General features: G+C 37.0%; 1 protein-coding gene and 1 long non-coding RNA gene across 12 annotated transcripts in view; one reads left to right on the top strand and one right to left on the bottom strand.

Annotated features, from left to right (window-relative positions):
* DNAH7 (dynein axonemal heavy chain 7) overlaps positions 1-18,566 on the top strand; it is a 234,340-nt gene that overhangs the window by 157,032 nt on the left and 58,742 nt on the right. For all 4 annotated transcript variants that reach the window (XR_012024865.1, XR_012024864.1, XM_072812865.1 and 1 more), the window contains exons 48-50: positions 9,450-9,604; positions 13,661-13,851; positions 17,676-17,809. Coding sequence is in view for 2 of the 4 variants with exons in the window: in XM_072812865.1 (XP_072668966.1) it covers positions 9,450-9,604; positions 13,661-13,851; positions 17,676-17,809 (480 nt within the window). In the remaining 2 variants the exon portion in view is untranslated. The remainder of the gene's footprint in view (positions 1-9,449; positions 9,605-13,660; positions 13,852-17,675; positions 17,810-18,566) is intronic.
* The window catches only part of LOC140625537 (uncharacterized), a 136,613-nt gene that overhangs the window by 94,427 nt on the left and 23,620 nt on the right, over positions 1-18,566 (bottom strand). The gene's annotated exons all lie outside the window — the stretch shown is intronic.

Consider the following 18,566-nt stretch of genomic DNA (forward strand, 5'->3'; position numbering starts at 1 on the left):
TTAAGGGACTTAGTTGAGTGTCCAACTCTTGTTTTCAGCTGAGATCATGTCTCATGAGTTGTGAGATCCAGCCCTGCATCAGGCTCTGTATATGAGAGTGTTGTTTTGAGAAAATAAGTTTCATATAATTGTTAACTGGATATGGAACAACATCTCTGTGTGTGCAAATACACAGATAGTATTGTGTGTGTGTGTGTATGTACATATATAATAAGTATATATATAATTGTTCCAGCACAATGTGTATGGAAACATTACCTTTTTTCCATTGAATTGATTTTACATCTTTGTTGAAAGTCCGTTGTCAGCAAATATGTAGTTCTATTTCTGGATTGTCTATTCTGTCGATCTATTTGTCTTGATGCAAAAACCACATTGCCTTGATTAGTATAGCTTTCTATTAGGTCTTGAAGTTAGATTATATGTCTTCCACCCTATTCAAAATTATTATCTCAGTTTTGTGCCTCTCATTATAAATTTTGGAATCAGTTTTTAAATATCTACAAAAGATCCTTGCTGGGATTTTGATTGGAACTGTATTGAATCTATATGTCAATTTGAGAAAAATTGACAGTAAGTCTTCTATAAACACAATATATCCCTGTTTTAAAATTTTTTCATTTTATTTCAAGTTTTGTTTAAATTCTAGTTAACATATTGTGTAATTCTGGTTTCAGGAGAAGAGTTTAGTGATTCCTCACATACATATAATATCCAGGGCTCATCACTAAGTGTCCTCACTGCTCGTAACCTATTTAGCCCATTCTCTTGCCCATCTTCCCTCTAGCAACCCTCAGTTTGTTCTATCATTAAGTCTCATGGTTTGTTTCCTCTCTTTTTTTTCTCCCTTTCCATATGTTCATCTATTTTGTTTCTTAAATTACACAGATGATATTGTCTTTCTCTGATTTATTTCACTTAGTATAATACACTCTAGCCCCACCCACAACATTGCAAATGGCAAGATTTCATTCTTTCAGATGGCTGAGTAGTATTCCATTGTGTGTGGGGGGTGTGTGTGTGTGTGTGTGTGTGTGTATACTGTTATTTTTTTTTTTATATACCACGTCTTCTTTACCCATTCATCAGTCAATGAACATTTAGGCTCTTTCCATAATTTGGCTATTATTATTTTTAAAGGTTTTATTTATTTATTCATGAGAGACACACAGAGAGAGAGAAAGAGTGAGAGAGAGAGAGAGAGAGGCAGAGACACAGGCAGAGGGAGAAGCAGGCTCCATGCAGGGAGCCTGACGCGGGACTCGATCCCGGGTCTCCAGGATCATGCCCTGGGCTGAAGGTGGTGCTAAACTGCTGAGCCACCCCAGCTGCCCTAATTTGGCTATTATTGATAATAATTGCTCTAACTGCTGCTACAAACATCAGGGTGCATGTATCCCTTTGAATCTGTATTTTGTACACCTAGTAGTGCAATTGCTGGATCCTAGGGTAGCTCTATTTTTAATTTTTTGAAGAACCTCCATACTGTTCAGAGTGGCTGCACCAGCTTGCATTCCCACCAACAGTGTAAGAGGGTTCTTCCTTCTCTGCATCCTTTCCAACATCTGTTGTTTCCTGTGATAATTTTAGCCATTCTGACACATGGTATCTCATTGTGATTTTGATTTGATGAGTGATGTTGAGCATCTTTTCATGTGTCTGTTAGCCATCTGGATGTCTTCCTTGAAAAATGTCTATTCATGTCTTCTGCCCATTTCTTCACTGGATTTTTTGGGTTTTCTGGGTGTTGAGTTTAATAAGTTCCTTATAGTGTGGACCCTAACCCTTTATCAGACACGTCATGTGCAAATATCTTCTCCCATTCTGTAGGCTGCTTTTTTGTTTTGTTGATTGTTTCCTTTGCTGTGCAGAGATTTTTTTTTTTATTATATCTCTGGTTTTTTTTAGATCTCCTTTGATTTCTTTCATCAGTGTTTCATTGTTAGATTTATATCCAGTACTTTTTATTTCTGTGTGCTATTGTAAATGATACTTTAACAGAGTTTATTCTGCTGTTCATTGCTAGTACTAGAAAAGCAAATGCTTTTTGGATATTGACCATGTACCTTGTGACCTTGATAAATTCATTTATTAGTTTTAGGATCTTTTCTATAGATTCATTAGGATATTGTACAGAGACACACTTTCTGCAAATAGAAGCAATTTCATTTCTTATTTTCTAATATTATGCCTTTTATTTCTTATTGCACCGTCAAGAACTTTCTATATAGCACATGTAAGAATACTTGTTAAACAAGTATAATTTACACCATCTAAGATAGTGTTGAATAGATGAAGTTTCACGTTGTTGCCTTTTCCCAATCTTAAGGGAATGGAATTAGCCTTTCACTTTGATGTATTGTATAAACTACAGGATTTTTTGTACATCCTTTTCATCAAGTAAAGGAAACTCTCTCTGTTTCCAGTTTACTGAGGGTTTTTATCATTAATACACGTTAAATTTGGGGGCACCTGGCTGGCTCAGTTAATCATCTGCCTTCAGTTTGGGTCATGATCCCAGGGTCCTGGGATCAAGCCCCACATCAGGTTCCCTTCCCCCTCTCCTCCTTGCTCATGCCTTCTCTCACTCTCTCTTTCAAATCAATCAATCAATCTTAAAAAAAATGTTAAATTTTGTCAAGTGCTTGTTCTGTGTATATTGAGATATATTTTTTATTTCTAGTTTGTTAATATGGTGAACTGTACTGATTGATTTTTTTATTTGAGCGAATGAGTCCATTTCAACGAAGTTGTCAAATTTATGGGGAGGGAGTTATTTGTAGTATCCCCTTGCCATCCTTTTAATCTCTGCAGGAATCTATAATGATAAACTTCTCTATCATTCCTGGTATTGGTAATTAGCATTTTCTTTGCTTTGCTTGATCAGATCAGTCTAGCTAGTCTTTGATAATTTTTCCAGATCCTATCTAAGAATAAGGCTTTCATTTCATTGCTTTTCTCTGTCTTTCTGGTTTTCCATTTTATTGGCTTCTGCTTTAATATTTATTCTTTTCTTTTGCTTCTTTTAGGTCAAAACTACTCTTCTTTCTGTGGTTTCCTGAGGTGAAAGCTTAAATTATTGATTTCAGGTTTTTCTTTTCTAATCCATGCGTTCACTGCTATACATTTCCCACTAAGCACTGCTTTAGCTGCATAGCACGAATTTTGATATGTTGTATTGTATTTTCTTTTCCTTTAAAATATGTTCCAATTTCTCTTGAGACTTCCTCTTTAATTTATAGGTCATTTAAAAATACATTAATTTCAAATATTTGCTAATTTTTAAGGTGTCTTTTGCTATTGTTTTATAATTTGTAATTTAATTCCAATATATGTTGTACGATTCCTTTAAATTTGTTAAAGTTTGTTGTATAGTATAAATATGCTCTGTCTTTGTGAATGCTCCATGTGTACTTGAAAAAAAATATATATTTTGTTATTGGGTAGAGGGCTCTTTAGATGTCAATTAGGTTGAGTTGTGTAATAGTATTTTCACATCTTCCATGCCCTTGCTAATTTGCTGTCTACTTATTGTCCCTTCAGTTCTATTAGTTTTGGCCTAATGTGTTTGGAGCTCTTTGCATAAGTATGTAGGATTATCATGTCTTCATGATAAATTGACCCTTTTATTACTATGTAATGTCTCGATCCTTGATAATTTTTCTTGTTCTGAAGTCTATACACAATTCAGCTTTCTTTTGATCAGTGTTTGCATGGTGTATCTTTTACCATGATTTTATTTAATATATATATATATATATTTAAAATGAGTATCTTGTAGACAGCATACAGTCAGAGCTTATATTTTTTTCCAAATTGGTAATGTCTCTCCATTAATTACTATGTTTAGACAACTTTACACTTAATGTCCTTGGTATAACTGAATTTAGATTTACCATTTTATTATTTTTCTTTTTTGTTCTTACATCTGATTTTCATTGTTCTGCTTCTCATTCTATTGGATTATTTGAATAATCCACAAGTTTTAGTATTCTATTTTCATTATAATGCTTTGCATTATTTTTTAGTATAAATTCTTTACTTAGAGATAATATTTTACCACTTCAAATTAAAATGTAAAATGTAGACAACCATGTAGGTCTCCTTTACCCTCCTCTGGTTGGTTATGTTATTATAGTAGTCATCTGTATACTTTGAAGCTCTCCCAACTTAATGTTTTTGTCTCAACATTTATACATATTTTAAAGAACTCAAGAGAAGAAAAATAGTCTATTTACCTTTTCATTGCTCTTTTTTTCTTTATAAAATTTACTATGGTATCATTTCCCTTCTGAGTAAAGAACTTTAGGTTTTTTTTATAGAAAATCTGCTGGCAAAGAATTTTTGTTTCCTTGATCTGAGAATGTCTTTATTTTGCCTTTATTCTTGAGGGATATATTTAGTGGATATAGAATTCTGTGTTGACAGTTCTTTTCATTCTACTAAGAATGTTCTGTGTTTGGGCTCTATGATTTGTGAGTCAAAATCTAAAGTCATCTGAATAAATGTCATCTATACATCTATAATATATCACTTTTCTCTGGTTGTTTTCAAAAATATTCTTTCAAATCTTTGGTGTTTAGCAGTTTGATTATAGTGTATCTGGATGTGTGCATTTTTGTGTGTTTTGTTTCTTAGTTTCTCCTTTTTTGAGGATTGCTCAGCTTTGTGAAACTGTAAATGTATGGGTTTCACTGAGTTTGAGAAAGTTTCAGCCATTATTTTTTCAAATATGTTTTCTGTATTAATCTCCTCCTCTCTTGGGACCCCTATCACATGAATATTAAACCTCTTTATATTTTTCTCACAGGTCTTGGAGGCTCTGTTTTATCTTTTTTCTCTCTCTTGTTAAGTGTTCAAATTGGATTATTTGTATGCATCTATCTTTTATTTTAAAGATTTTATTTATTTATTCATGAGAAACAGAGAGAGGCAGAGACGCAGGCAGAGGGAGAAGCAGGCTCCATGCAAGGAGCCTGATGTGGGACTTGAGCCCAGAAACCCAGGATGACACCCTGGCCCGAAGGCAGGCACTCAACCACTGACCCACTCAGGCGTCCCTGCATCTGTCTTTTAGATTACTGACCTTCCTGTATCATCTCCTTTCTGCTATTGAATCATTACATTGGAATTCTTATTTCAGATATTTTTTGGTTCTAAAATTTCCTTTTGGTTCTTTTTATTCTGTTTCTCTCCCTTTCCATTCATTTATTTATTTATAAATATTTTATATATTTAGAGTGAGAGCTTAAGCCAGGGGAAAGGCAGAGGCAGAGAGAGAGAATCGCAAGGATACTCCCCATTCAGCACAGAGCCTGCCACAGGGCTCAGTCTCATGGCCCATGAGATCACGGCCTGGGCAGAAATCAGTAGTCCAACGGTTAACCACCTGAGCCACCCAGGCGCCCCACCCAATTTTTTTTTTTTTTTTTAATGTTTGCCTTTACATTTTGGAGAATGCTTATAGTAACTTCTTTAATTTTTTTTTTTCTGGTAGTTCCAGCTCTTGCTTTTTCTTTGAGAATTAGTCATATTCTGGCTCTTTGTATGTCAAGTAATTTTGGATTGCACCCTGTACCTTTTGAAAATGAAATTCTGGTTCCTATTAAAATCTTCTGGATAAGACTGATTTTTGTTTTATAGTAGTCAAACAACTTGGTTAGTTGGTTTCCTTCTGTGGATGATGTTTCCAGTGTCAGGTCATAATTGAAAGCCTTTGCTATGCTGCCTAGATATACTTCTAAGAATGCATTACTCAGAGGTTAGTCTGGGACTTTGGGTTTATGTTGTAGCTCAAAGCTTTTGGTATGCTTCTTTGGATGTGTTTTACACATGCACAGCTTGATAGTGAGCTCAGAAGTTGCATCTGAATTAAGGAATTCTTTCTTTGGTCTGTCTCCTCCAGAATTTCTCCCTTACTTTCCATATCCCAGCGACCCCCTTTTCTGGATTTTTCTGTCCAAAATGATTGTGTTCTCTGAGTTTCCGCTTCCTACACTTTTGTATAACACATGTCCATACTTGGGGCAAAGTGGTAAGAGGAAAAAAGAAAAATACTACAGTTCCCCCTGCTTTGGACTTTTTTTTTCCTGCCAAATTGATATATTGAGCCTAAGTCACCAATGTGGTGTCATTTGGAGGTACAACCTTGGGAGGAGGTTACAGGGACATGAGGGTGGAGTCTTGAATGGGGCTAGTGTCCTTAAGAGACACAGAGAGATCAATTTCTCTTTGCCACGTGAGAAGGCGATGAGACGACTGCCATCCAGAAACCAGAAGGAGGCCCTCACCAATCACTGGATCTGCTGGAACCTTGATTCTGGCTTCCCAGCCTCCAGAACTATGAAAAATGTCTGATATTTAAGCTACTCAGTCTACGGTCATTTGTTAGAATAGCCTGAGCAGATGAAGACACCTTGTACACCGTGCACAGCACATGAGCCTTTGCTCAGCCTGTTATTAAAGAGATTGGTTTCCTCTCAGTGTAGTAATGCCTGTACTACCGCTGCTTCTGCATAGGATTACAGTTCTGTGGGTGGCTTTGACCTGAGGACGGGGGCAGAAGAAAAAAGATTCCCCTGCCTCTCCCCCGCCCCACTCTCTGGCTCACACATGATTGTTTACTGTCTTCTAGTTTGAGTTTTTCCTCCCTGTGCCTACTGCCCAGGTGCCCCATTAGGCCCATTCTTTGACCAAAGCCAGAAAATGGAAAGGAAAACAAAACGACAAGAAACTCACTACCCCCCTTATTGGTCATTCCTCAAGTTCTAACTTTCTTCCCATTCACTTTTTATTATTTACTTTTTAGAATCTTTGAGTAAAATTTTGTATTTTGCCCAGAACCTTTCATTGTAACAGTGGAAGAGAAAGGCTATGACAGACTTAGCCCAGCTTGATCAGCACCAGAATCCTTTGTTCCAAACTTGAGATGGTATTCTTTGGACTGGTATCCTCTAGACAAGGATGATTGCTTTGAAAATACCTCTTTGGGAACATCTGGGTGGCTCAGGGGTTGAGCATCTGCCTTTGGCTCAGATCATGATCCTGAGGTCCTGGGATCAAGTCCCACATCAGGCTCTCTACAGGGAGCCTGCTTCTTCCTTTGCCTGTGTCTCTGTCTCTCTCTGTGTGGCCCTCATGAATAAATAAATAAAACTCTCTTTAAAAAATACCTGTTTTTTAGAATCTGTTAACCTGTATGAGGTTTGCTAGATGCTCTTTGTTGTTTACCTTCCGGTAGATTATCAAATTTTATTTGCTTTAGAGAAAAAGGATAAAGAAAAATCACTGTGGACATTTCCCTCAAAGAGTATCTAATTTAAATGAGTGATGCCATTAACAAATTTAAAAATTACCGTAATAGAATATGATCATTGTATCAGAGCACCACACATGTAATCCAGATGAACTGCTGAAGAAGTTGACAGAAAAAGAGACTAGGATGGGTTTTGTATATTGTGTAACATTTGAGCTGACCCTGAAACACAACTAGGACTTGAACACGAAAGAATGAAGAAGTGCATTTTGGACAAAGGAAGAGTGTAAATATGGGTGATTAAACATTGTGATTAAAAATTGTGGAAGCAACAGAAGGCAGAGTGAGTCATTCAGTTTCTTAGGAAAGCATAACACACAGAATCCTCCCAACTTAAAAATATTTCGAAAATGTGACAGAATGAAACTTACATATTTATAAGTTGTATTTCTTTCTAATTTTCCTTCTCACTCCCTTTAGTTTCTTATGGAAATGTTTCTCTTTTTATTAGCTGATTACATCTAAGATACTACACTACTCTTTTTGCCTCATTTCTTCTTAAATATAATTAATATTATGATATGCACTGAATGATCCACAACCTCCCATTTGTACGTTGACTATATAACCCCCAATGTGACTATTTGGAGACTGGGCCTTTTTGGAGATAATTAATGATAGTGAGGTCAGAATAGTGGAGCCCTAATTCAATAGAACTGATGTCCTTATAATCGGAGATTAGAAAATACATTTCTGTTAGGATGGTCTGTGGTACTCCGTGTATCGCACACCATCTGAGCTGACCTTGAAACACAAGTAGGACTTGAACATGAAAGAATGAGGAAGAGGTGCATTTTAGACAAAGGAACAGTATGAACATGGGTATTGTGGTTAGAAATTGTAGAAGCAACAGAAGGAAGATGGAGTCATTCAATTTCAAGCTATTTCATTATATAACACTGATACTGGAGAACTAGACTATCTTCTTTCTAATATAAGCTACATGTTTTATTTTTTTTTATTCCAGGCTCTAACTTAAGTGTTAAAAAGGTGATTAATTCCATTTGGGACAAATTATCCTATAAAATTCTAAATTCATATTCTAAGGAGATGAAATTGAATAAACCACCCTGCTTCAGTCTCATGCTTTTTGTTTTGTTTTTGCCCCAGTCATATTTTATTTTTCTCCTCCTGTTCTTCTAATGATCTGTGTCCATTTGCTGTGCTCATTTTTGAAGAGCATGGCCGCATCTTTAGGAAAGTGGCCAAAATTATGGCTTGTGTTTACTGAAGCTTCCAAGAAAAAGAACAGTAATCTCAAGGCTGAGTCCATTTCACACAATCCAGAAAGCTACCTGGTTAGATGTCATTTGGCAATGGGAAATATTGGCTTTTTGTGACCCCACGGCACCCTGGAAAATAAACTACCTCGTGGTTTACTCCTCTTGTTCTTATCATAAAACAGGGAGCTGAGAATACAACAGGAAGTAGGAGCTCTCCCCGAGTGCAAAAACTGACTTTCAGAGAATATGTTTCTGTTCGTAAGAAGCTCACAAATATGTAATGAACTACAAATATGACATGAGATGTACAAGCACTTGAAACAAATACTGAGTTGATAGTTACATTAATGTTTTGGGGCCCAAGAGGTTTAGATGATTAAAATTAGGCTTTTTGCCTTATTTTTTAAAAACCATTATATCTTTAATGGCCTAGATTTCAAGGAGAGAGATAACGTCTCAATCCTTTCTCTTTTCCTCTTGTACAAGTGATAGCAAATTGAAGCCAGGAAACGGAGGGAACTCTTTCGTAGTCACAGGAGTAATTAATGAAGGTCAGGGCCTAGTGAAGAATGAGAGTTGCCTAATTTGCAGTATTCTTAATGGTTAATTGCACTAACTAGCAAAAGCAGCAAATATTTCTTTTTCAAAAATGTAATTTAACCTTTACAGAATTGTAATTTTCCAAAAGGAGTAAAAGAAAATCTTGTGTTTGCCAAGTGATTTTTTTACAGTGTCGTTTAATAGCCTGTTCAATCTAAATGTCTCTGCTATAAGAGCATAGTTTCTAAAGATAAGTTAAAAAGTAAAATATTACTGTAAAGTATAAACTGTAAGAAAGTGATGTGTGTGTGACTAAGTAGCCTAGAGACAATTCATGACTTGGCTAGCACTGTCTTTCTTCCCCCTTTCAGGAATGCAAGAAGATGGCCCCTGATGATAGATCCTCAAGGTCAGGCTAATAAATGGGTCAAGAACATGGAAAAAGCCAATAGTCTTCAAGTGGTTAAATTAAATGATCCTGACTATGTCAGGACTCTGGAAAACTGCATCCAGTTTGGTACCCCTGGTATGTATGCAAATAATAATTATACTTTACAGAAATGCCTGGAGAAGGCACAATTAACCCAAAAGAATGAAGGGTTTTTTTCTTCTTTAAAAAGATAGTTGTGCCAGATTCATCTTCAATAAATAATGACTTTGTTATGTCTTTCATTACTTATTGATAATTAATCGGGAACTCAAGAGATGATTGTTCTTGCCGGTTAGGTTGTTTTCTTTGTCCCAAGATTCATTTGCGATGCATCCTCTAATGTAGCTGTTTTCATTTTTGTCTGTGCTGTGCCACTCTGTAGTTCCTGTTACAACTCCACTTCTGCAATTAAAAGAGCCACTTGATATGCCAGTAGTATTTTAACACAACATTAGTCCAATTATCTATTTATTCTTCTTTCGATTGTCCTACCAAAGTGGCAGCGAAGTGAATACACATTTCGCATGGCTGACTATTATCTGCCACAATGGAGAGATTAGAAACATGACAAGGATTTTTCAGTAAAGCCCCATGTGCATGTCCCATTTGTCAAAACTAAATATTTATGATTTGAGTAAATTGGGGTTGTCACATTTTAAATCTATGTTACCTATCAAGTTTTGACTATTTACTTGACCAAATAAATACATGTAAGTATTATGAAACTACAGTGTATTTATCCCTAGGATGAGTTTAGCAAATCCCAGTTGCTATTAGAGCTAATACTGCGTGAAGAATTAGAACAAATGTATCAGGTAGTCTCAGGCATTTTATTTTTGCATATCAACAATGAGCTAATGCTGTTCTTTTTACTTTTGAACAGAGCTTGAAACTTTGTTTTTTTAAAGATTTTTATTTCTTTTAGAGAGAGCATGAGCAGATTGGGGGAAAGGGGAGGAGGAGAGAAAGAATCCCAAACCCCAGGCCTACTCGGTGCTGAGCGCAGAGCCTGATGCAGAGCTCAGTTTCACAACCCTGAGAGGGTGACCTGAGCCAGTCGGGTGCTCAACCGACTAAGCCACCCAGGCGCCCCTGACCAAGGTTTGAAAATCTCTACAAGATAAAATGTAGTTGGCAAATTGAACACCAATAAAAATAAATTTATTATTTAAAAAAAATATAAAATGTAAAAAAAGAAAAGAAGTGTAAACACATTTGAAATCAAGTAGGAAATGGGCAAGGGGGAGCTCTTTGCTACGACAATGTTAAAAGCTACAAATAAAGTTTTAAAAACTAGCATTTTATGACAACAAATGATATTTGTTCCCCAATATTTGATACCCGATAATTGGTACCCCTCTGTGTGGGCAACATTGCATTCATAGTTAAGAAAGAAACTTCCTAACTTCTACTGTGGTTGTATATGAACATGTGACTATGGTCTGGCCATCAAGATGTAAGTAGAAGTGCCATTTGTGATTCTCAGGAAATATTTTTAAAGGATGTTTTCTCCTTTTCTGTTTTTTCTTTCTTTCTGATGGTGGGAATATGGATGTCATTTGAAAGGCCATTTCGGCCAAAAAGATCAAAGCCACATAATAAGAATAGCAAAGGAGCAAGATGTCCCAGCTTGGATCTCTGACAGCTCGGACACACTGTCCTTCAACCCGGGGCTGATTAGCTCAGGCTCCCTTTACCTGAAAGCCTGAGCTAATACAGACACAATAAGCCTTTTTTTGTGTCACTTTTGTTGTGGGTTTTTAATCACTTGGAGCTGTACTGAATTGTAAATAACATACACAATAAGAAAATGGGCAAGTATACTGATATATAATGTTAAGAGGGAAAAAATGTAATTAGACAAAGAACATCTAAAACATCAAGCCTTGGATACGATTTTTAACTATTTTTTACCTATCAAATTGTAAAAGTCATGAATGGAGTATTTAACATCAGCAGTCTGACACAGTGGTTAAAGGAACTGTGTAAGGAATCATACTGCTTAGTTCAAGTATCTGCTTTGCCATTTACTAGATGATTTAACTGAAAATTTTAGCTCCGTTGCCTTGCCCTAGTTTGCCCATATGTAAAACTGGGGTAACAATATTCCATGCTTTTTAAAGCATTTGAGGATGAGAAAATAAAATGTCAACACGGTGCCTAGCATTTCTAAGTACATTATTATATAAAAAGTTTGAGGGATCCCTGGGTGGCGCAGCGGTTTAGCGCCTGCCTTTGGCCCAGAGCGCGATCCTGGAGACCTGGGATCGAATCCCACATCGGGGTCCCGGTGCATGGAGCCTGCTTCTCCCTCTGCCTGTGTCTCTGCCTCCCTTTCTCTCTCTCTCTCTGTGACTATCATAAATAAATAAAAAAACTTAAAAAAAAAAAAAAAGTTTGAAAAGAAAAAAAAAAAGGAGTGCTCATTGCAACTCTGACATTTCTGCAGCCATTCAGGAAAGTAATTTGGCAATATAAATAGCCTTTAAATTAATTGCGCTTCTAGGACTCCAGCTTGATTAAGTAATCAGAGATGAACACAAGGGTTTATTCAAAAAGATGTTCGCTGTAGCATTATTAACAATAGAAAAATGGAAGCAATCTAAATAATAGATTAATGTATTTAATCCATTATAATGCACTCATATTATTTAACTACGAAAAATAATCATTTTATTCAAGCAGAAAATGAAAATGAATTTTAAAATTATCTGGCATGCCTGCTTTGGTTAATTAAGATCTCGCTGCTGAAGGAGATTGACAAGACAATTTTAGGGATCCGTTTAGCCAAGAGCAACCTCTGGGAAGGAGCAGTATATGTCTGCAATAAAGGTTCAAATACCTGTCATCCCAGTGCTCTATGATTCCTCTTTCCCTTCAAGCTTGCATACCCAGACCCCCAAAGGACTTGTGAAAACACCGCTACTCAAGGTTGGCCTCAGTAGCACCCCAAACACCAAAATGTAAGAAGACTAATTTGGCAAATGTATCCTGAGCCTTAACAATGTCACTGATCTTTCTTCCAGGGATTCCCCTTCTAGAATGCTATCATAAGAAAGTATTTGTAGGCACAAAGTTTTTGTATACAGAGTTATTTATAATAAGAACAGAAAGCAATCCAAATATCTAACCATAGAGAATTGACTTAAAAAATGAGATAAAATTAATATGAAACTATTATGCCGTGATTAAAAGTATGTTTGTTGGTTTTAATTGGAATGTTTATGGTATAATGTCAAGCAAAGTGATTGGGATGCAAAATTAGATACATTGTTTAGTCTCAATTGTGCATAGAAAAGATAAATAAAAATACCGAAGAGAAAAATTTATTCAGCAATTATCATACTTTGGTGTCATTTTTCTACCAAACTATATATGAATATGAGTCAATTATCTAAAACATTTAAAAGAGTCAATTATCTAAAACATTCAAAAGATAAGCTGAGCCAAACTAAAAATTTTAAGAGTCTTTTTGAGCAAAAATTAGTTGGAATTGGGCAGCGCCAAACAGGAAGTGGTTAGGGTACCCCAGTGACCAGAGCTGGGGAGAGGGAGCAAGCCGGGAGCACAGAAAGGAAATTATTCAGTTGACCATGGCTTAAAACCTAAGTGGCTGTTTGCAGTTGGTTATCCTTGGGATTCTGATTTTGATTTGATTTTGTAACCTTGAGACATTTGTAAGCTTAGATTTTGGTTTCCTTATTTAGGTCACAGTAGCGTGAGAGCCAGCTCCGTCTAATGGCCTCCTCATTTTAACACTTTTATTCTTCCCTACATTTTTCACATGTTCCACAATAAGCAGGAGTCACTTTCATACTTAAGAATATAATAACCATTTGAAAACTACAACTCAAAATGCTTATTCTCTGGTGCCTCAGACAGATAGACCTCACCGCCATGACACTTGAGCACCTAGTGCGGAGCCCCGCGTAGGCCAAGAAGGATGGAAGGAGGCAAAGTGACCAGACCCACCAGTTAGGCTCATCCCACAGGCATCCTATGATTTGTATGATATTGCTTCCTTAGAGGACAAAAATAAGTTTATAGGTAATGAGGCCTAACAGCAATCTAGAAGCTGAGAGAATTTGGAGGGTTGAATGTTTACAGTCAGTATTTAAAATAACATGGTCTCTTTTTCTCATTTTACTCCAGTGCTGCTAGAAAATGTCGGAGAAGAACTAGATCCTATTCTGGAACCTCTTCTACTAAAGCAGACCTTTAAGCAGGGTGGGAGTACATGTATCCGACTTGGGGACTCTACCATTGAATATGCACCGGATTTCCGCTTCTATATTACTACCAAGCTAAGAAATCCTCATTATCTTCCTGAAACATCAGTAAAGGCCAGTATCTAAAGTGAATGTTTCTTTATTGAATTTTACAATTAATGACTTTATTTTCCTCCTAAGCCGTAAGAAGGACAGGTCTTCCTAAGAAAAATAGATTTTGTCCTTTTTTGGCATTTCCTGAAATTGCTATAATAATTTCCAAGTGTTTGTTTTGTGTGTGCATGTAAGTAATAAAGGAGCCTTCAGTATGCAGTGGGGGGAAAAAAAAGATTTTTGAGAATCTAATTTCTATGATTGATATTATTCTTAGAATCTCATTGTTAAGCAGAGATGACATATATGCACCTCCTTTGTAATAAATGATAATATGCTAATTCTTGGCATTGGAATTAACAAAAATCCATTCTTCTTTCTCAGAATGAGGTTGCTGTTATCTGATTTTATATAGTGACTTACAAGAACTGATTGTGATCACTGGTTCTTTGAAAATACTAGAAATTCCTTTCGAGAGCAAAGTTAGTTTTAAGTTTTAGTCAATGACTAAAATCCCTTGAGATGTTGATCTGCAACTGAACTCATGGAGGTCATTCCATTTTTTATTCCCAAATCTTGGTGCTTGATAAATGTTTGTGGAATGAGCAAAGGAGAAAGGGATAACTTTCATTTACAGCTGGCCGGAGAGGACATTAAGAAATGTTGATTCAGATTTTGAAAGTCACATATGGAGACAAGATTTGGCTAGTGAGTTCAAAAACTGTCTCAACTAGAAATATTTAAATTAAGGTAGGCATCTTTCTACAGAGGCAGAGGAAGCACAAAGGTGCTATAATTCATTCCCTCCAAGATGAATAAACACGGTCACTGTTCCCAAGAGGTTTACACTGTAAATAATGTGTATGTAGAGTGACCCTATTTATGACTGGGAAAACACAGGCGCTCACAATTGGAGGCATACTTTAGCCTGGACATTCAGAGAAGCCAAGAAGACTGAGGGAAAGTGGGGTCACCCTTGAGCTTAGTTTTTAAAACAGAATGTTACAATACGGAAATTCTTGGCCACTATTTTAACTAATTAAAATGTTATCTAAACACCAAAAATTGCATATTGCCTGGTTATCTATTAGGAGGGGTTTGTAACTAGTAGTTATTAAGAACATGATTCTGGAGCTTGGTTCAAATTCTAGCTTTATCACTTGCCAATTGTGTGATGTTAGCCAAGTTATTTAATCTCTCTGTGCCTCCATTCCTTAGTCTAGAAAACGGGAATAAGAAATCTCCATCTCAAAAAAACAAACAAACAAAAAAAGAAAAAAGAAAAAAAGAAATCTCCATCTCATAGGACAGTATAAAGACTAAAGTCATCTATGCGAAGGCTTAGAATAAGACCCAGCACAGTGTTAAATGAGTGTTAATGATTAGGATTGTTATTTAACTTTTAAACATAAGTGAGAAAGAATGAAACATAAAATGAAATGTTAAAATTCCAAAGCTGTGGGTTTTTTTTTTAATAGATGACATGAAAAACCATTTATACTTTTCAGTGAGATCTATGAAAATTTCACAAATAACGAATAATTCTTAGTTCATCAGTAACTAGTTATAGAAGTTATAAGCCGCTGTGGGAAGGAAACTGATCTATGATTCACTATCGAAATCCTTAAGATCCCCAAGGTGTCTTATTGCTTCATTATTTTTAATTGCCGGAATTGATTAAACAGGGATTAGAAAACATAGTGAGGCAGTTACTTGCTTTCATTTACAAATTAAAATACTTCCTCTAAATCCTATTTTTAGGATCTTTTATGTACCTTTGCTTTCAAAAGTTCCCAAGGGATGATATCATGCTGCTATAATCCTTTTGACTCTAAAGGAAAGTAAAATTATGAAATCATATGTTATATAATTTGAAATGTTTCTTTGTTAATATTTGTTTGAATGTTTATTGTTATTCGTGAGTGAATGCCTAGATTTACAAAATCTTGATCTCATAAGATCCCGCATTAATGGACTATGAATGAATACCTCTTTGTGTCTGAACACAAGAAGGTAAAAGTTGTAAAACATGTATTTGGCTCAATACTAGGACTATGGTTTGGGCATTAAAGAAAATATAACTCCCGTGCTTGGTTTCTCATGTCAGAAGGGAAAAACTCTTGAAAGCTTTATTTTTCCCCATGAATAAATGCCAAAGCCGGAGAGCATTACAAAATAACATTTAATGAGTTTTTTAATTGTTCGATTTTAGGAATTTCTTATTATCCCATCTAAGTTTATGATTATGCTCATGTAATCTATCCCTAGTGGTATCCAAGGCCCATCACGGGTCAAGTGAAGGGGGGCAAGTGTAACCTAGACAAAACCGCCATGGAGAAGTTACCGGGTTTGGGCAGGGCTGGGGGTCACCTGCCTAGGGGCACTTTACACTTTCTGATCACAGGTGGGACATTTTCTTACAAAAACAGAATCACTCTATTCTTGCAGAGGGAACCTCCTCAAATTCTCTTACTAGGCGAGGGGGGGAACCTAAAGTCTCCCACCAACGGCCTGAGCTGAAGCCCCTACAGATATTTCACAGCCAGCGTGCATGGGATTTCACCATCAGTTCAGCAGAGCAGAAATGAAAGGCACGTGAAAGGAGGCATGGGAGGTGATGTTGAAGACCTAAGGGTAGACCTCAACTCAAGACACAAGGGCAGAGGGCAGGCAGATTGCAAAAGAGATGTGTAAAAAGGCTGGAGTGGAGGGTGGGGGTCAAATTAAGCAACAGTCAAGTAAGTGTTTATTGATCTGTGGGTTCGTTGATGACCAGAGCCAGGAAGTTTTTCTAGCTTATTGCTGTGTGTATTGATGGGTGTGTGGAGGCTGGGGTGAGAGCAGGTGGTAGAGCACTGGAGAATGGAATGAGACTGAGACAGAAAGCACATATGAATACCATTATCACTAAGTATAGTTGTGAAGGCCCAGAGAGAGATCATTCCATTGCTGGAAGGGATTGTAGGGGGAGCAAGAGAATGACTTATTTATTTGCTTTGTGAAAGAGAGACCTTAGCGTGATTACTTTCCCACTTCCAGGAAAGAACCAGGGGAGGAGGAACTTTAAGATGTAGGAAAGAGAGCCTATAGGAGTCATTACAGACGGAGAGAAAGTAGGTGTTGAGAGACCGCACCTTGATGGACACCATTAAAACAGCGCATTCCCTCGTTCACAATAGTGACTGGTCATATTGTCGTATGATTGTATAATCGGCCGCATTATAATATTCTATTGTATATCATGCGTTACCTAGTATGTGATATGATCATCACATTGTAAATATCATGTATACTCATGACAGGTAATGACAGTGTTCTTTTTCCCTCTATCTCACTTGATAAGATTTCCTTTACTTTTTGACACCGTTAGGATCCCTAACATGTAAATCAGCTCATCCAGCCAGGATGAAGGGTAGTTTTCAACCTGATTCCAATTGACTTGGGGATTTATTCATTCATGAGAAACAGAGAGAGAGAGAGAGGGAGGCAGAGACACAGGTAGAGGAAGAAGCAGGCTCCATGCAGGGAGCCCAACGTGGGATTCGATCCCGGGTCTCCAGGATCACGCCCTGGGCTGAAGGTGGCGCTAAACCACTGAGATCCCCGGGCTGCCCTGACTTGGGGATTAAACAGTTTGTCAACAATTGGATCATTCGAAATAGGAATAAATTGATCACCAAACAAAACCTTTTGAAATATTATGTTTATGACTATGAGAAACGTCTACAAATTTCACTTGTCACATATACTACTATAGGAATGAGTCCATTTTAAGGTCAGAACTTAAAGCAGAGGCTTTCTCAGTAAAACAACTGTGCAATTCTTGTATATTCTTTCATTTACAGGTAACATTACTAAACTTCATGATCACTTCTGAGGGAATGCAAGATCAGCTATTGGGAATCGTGGTGGCACGAGAGAGGCCAGACCTTGAAGAAGAAAAGCAAGCCTTGATACTACAAGGAGCTGAAAACAAAAGGTTTCCAACATTATAAAACACGGAATTGTTGGGGCAACTGGGTGGCTCAGCCGGTTAAGCACTGGACTCTTGATTTCAGCTCAGGTCGTGATCTCAGGCTCCGTGCTCAGCAGAGTCTGCTTACGATTCTCTCTTCCCCCACCTCCCATCCTCACCTACTCACTCATACATGTTCGCGTGCTCGCTCTCTCTCTTTCTCTCTAGAACAAAGCAAAACACAGGATTGTTCTTACTTGTTTCAGGATCACTTAGAATGGATTAAAGTACATGTTAAAGATCTATTTTGTTAGATTTAGCAGATGCATCGAAGGGGAAGATTTAAGAGGAAAAGATAAGGCATCCCAATGCCGTGGTGTTCATGTAGAAAACTGCCTAAGAGTATATTTCTATATACAAGTTCTCAGCCCCTGGAAGCCCTGGAAGGCCTACCACCAATCAAGGCAATGTATTTTCAACGACTCGTTTTAGCACAAAAGTTGTAGTATTCATTATGTAATTGATGTTATCTGTTTTCCCCGGAGCACAGTCTGAGTGGACACTCTGCATCCCAGTTTCTGCTCATAGTATCTCTAGCATAGGCACCAAGGCTGAAGCTCCAGGAGTCATGAAAAATTTTAGAAAATAAATGGAGCGATGCTTTCATTCACTCAGGGCTGAGATACTTGATGGGCTTACACCTCTCCCTCTAGTTACCACGCAAATGATGGTCGGGAAGAGAAGTGGAGCAGAAAGGCCTGTCTTTCTGACATTTTGCAAG

This window comes from Canis lupus, chromosome 36 (genome assembly GCF_048164855.1).
Source record: "Canis lupus baileyi chromosome 36, mCanLup2.hap1, whole genome shotgun sequence".
In the NCBI taxonomy this organism is placed as follows: domain Eukaryota; kingdom Metazoa; phylum Chordata; class Mammalia; order Carnivora; family Canidae; genus Canis; species Canis lupus.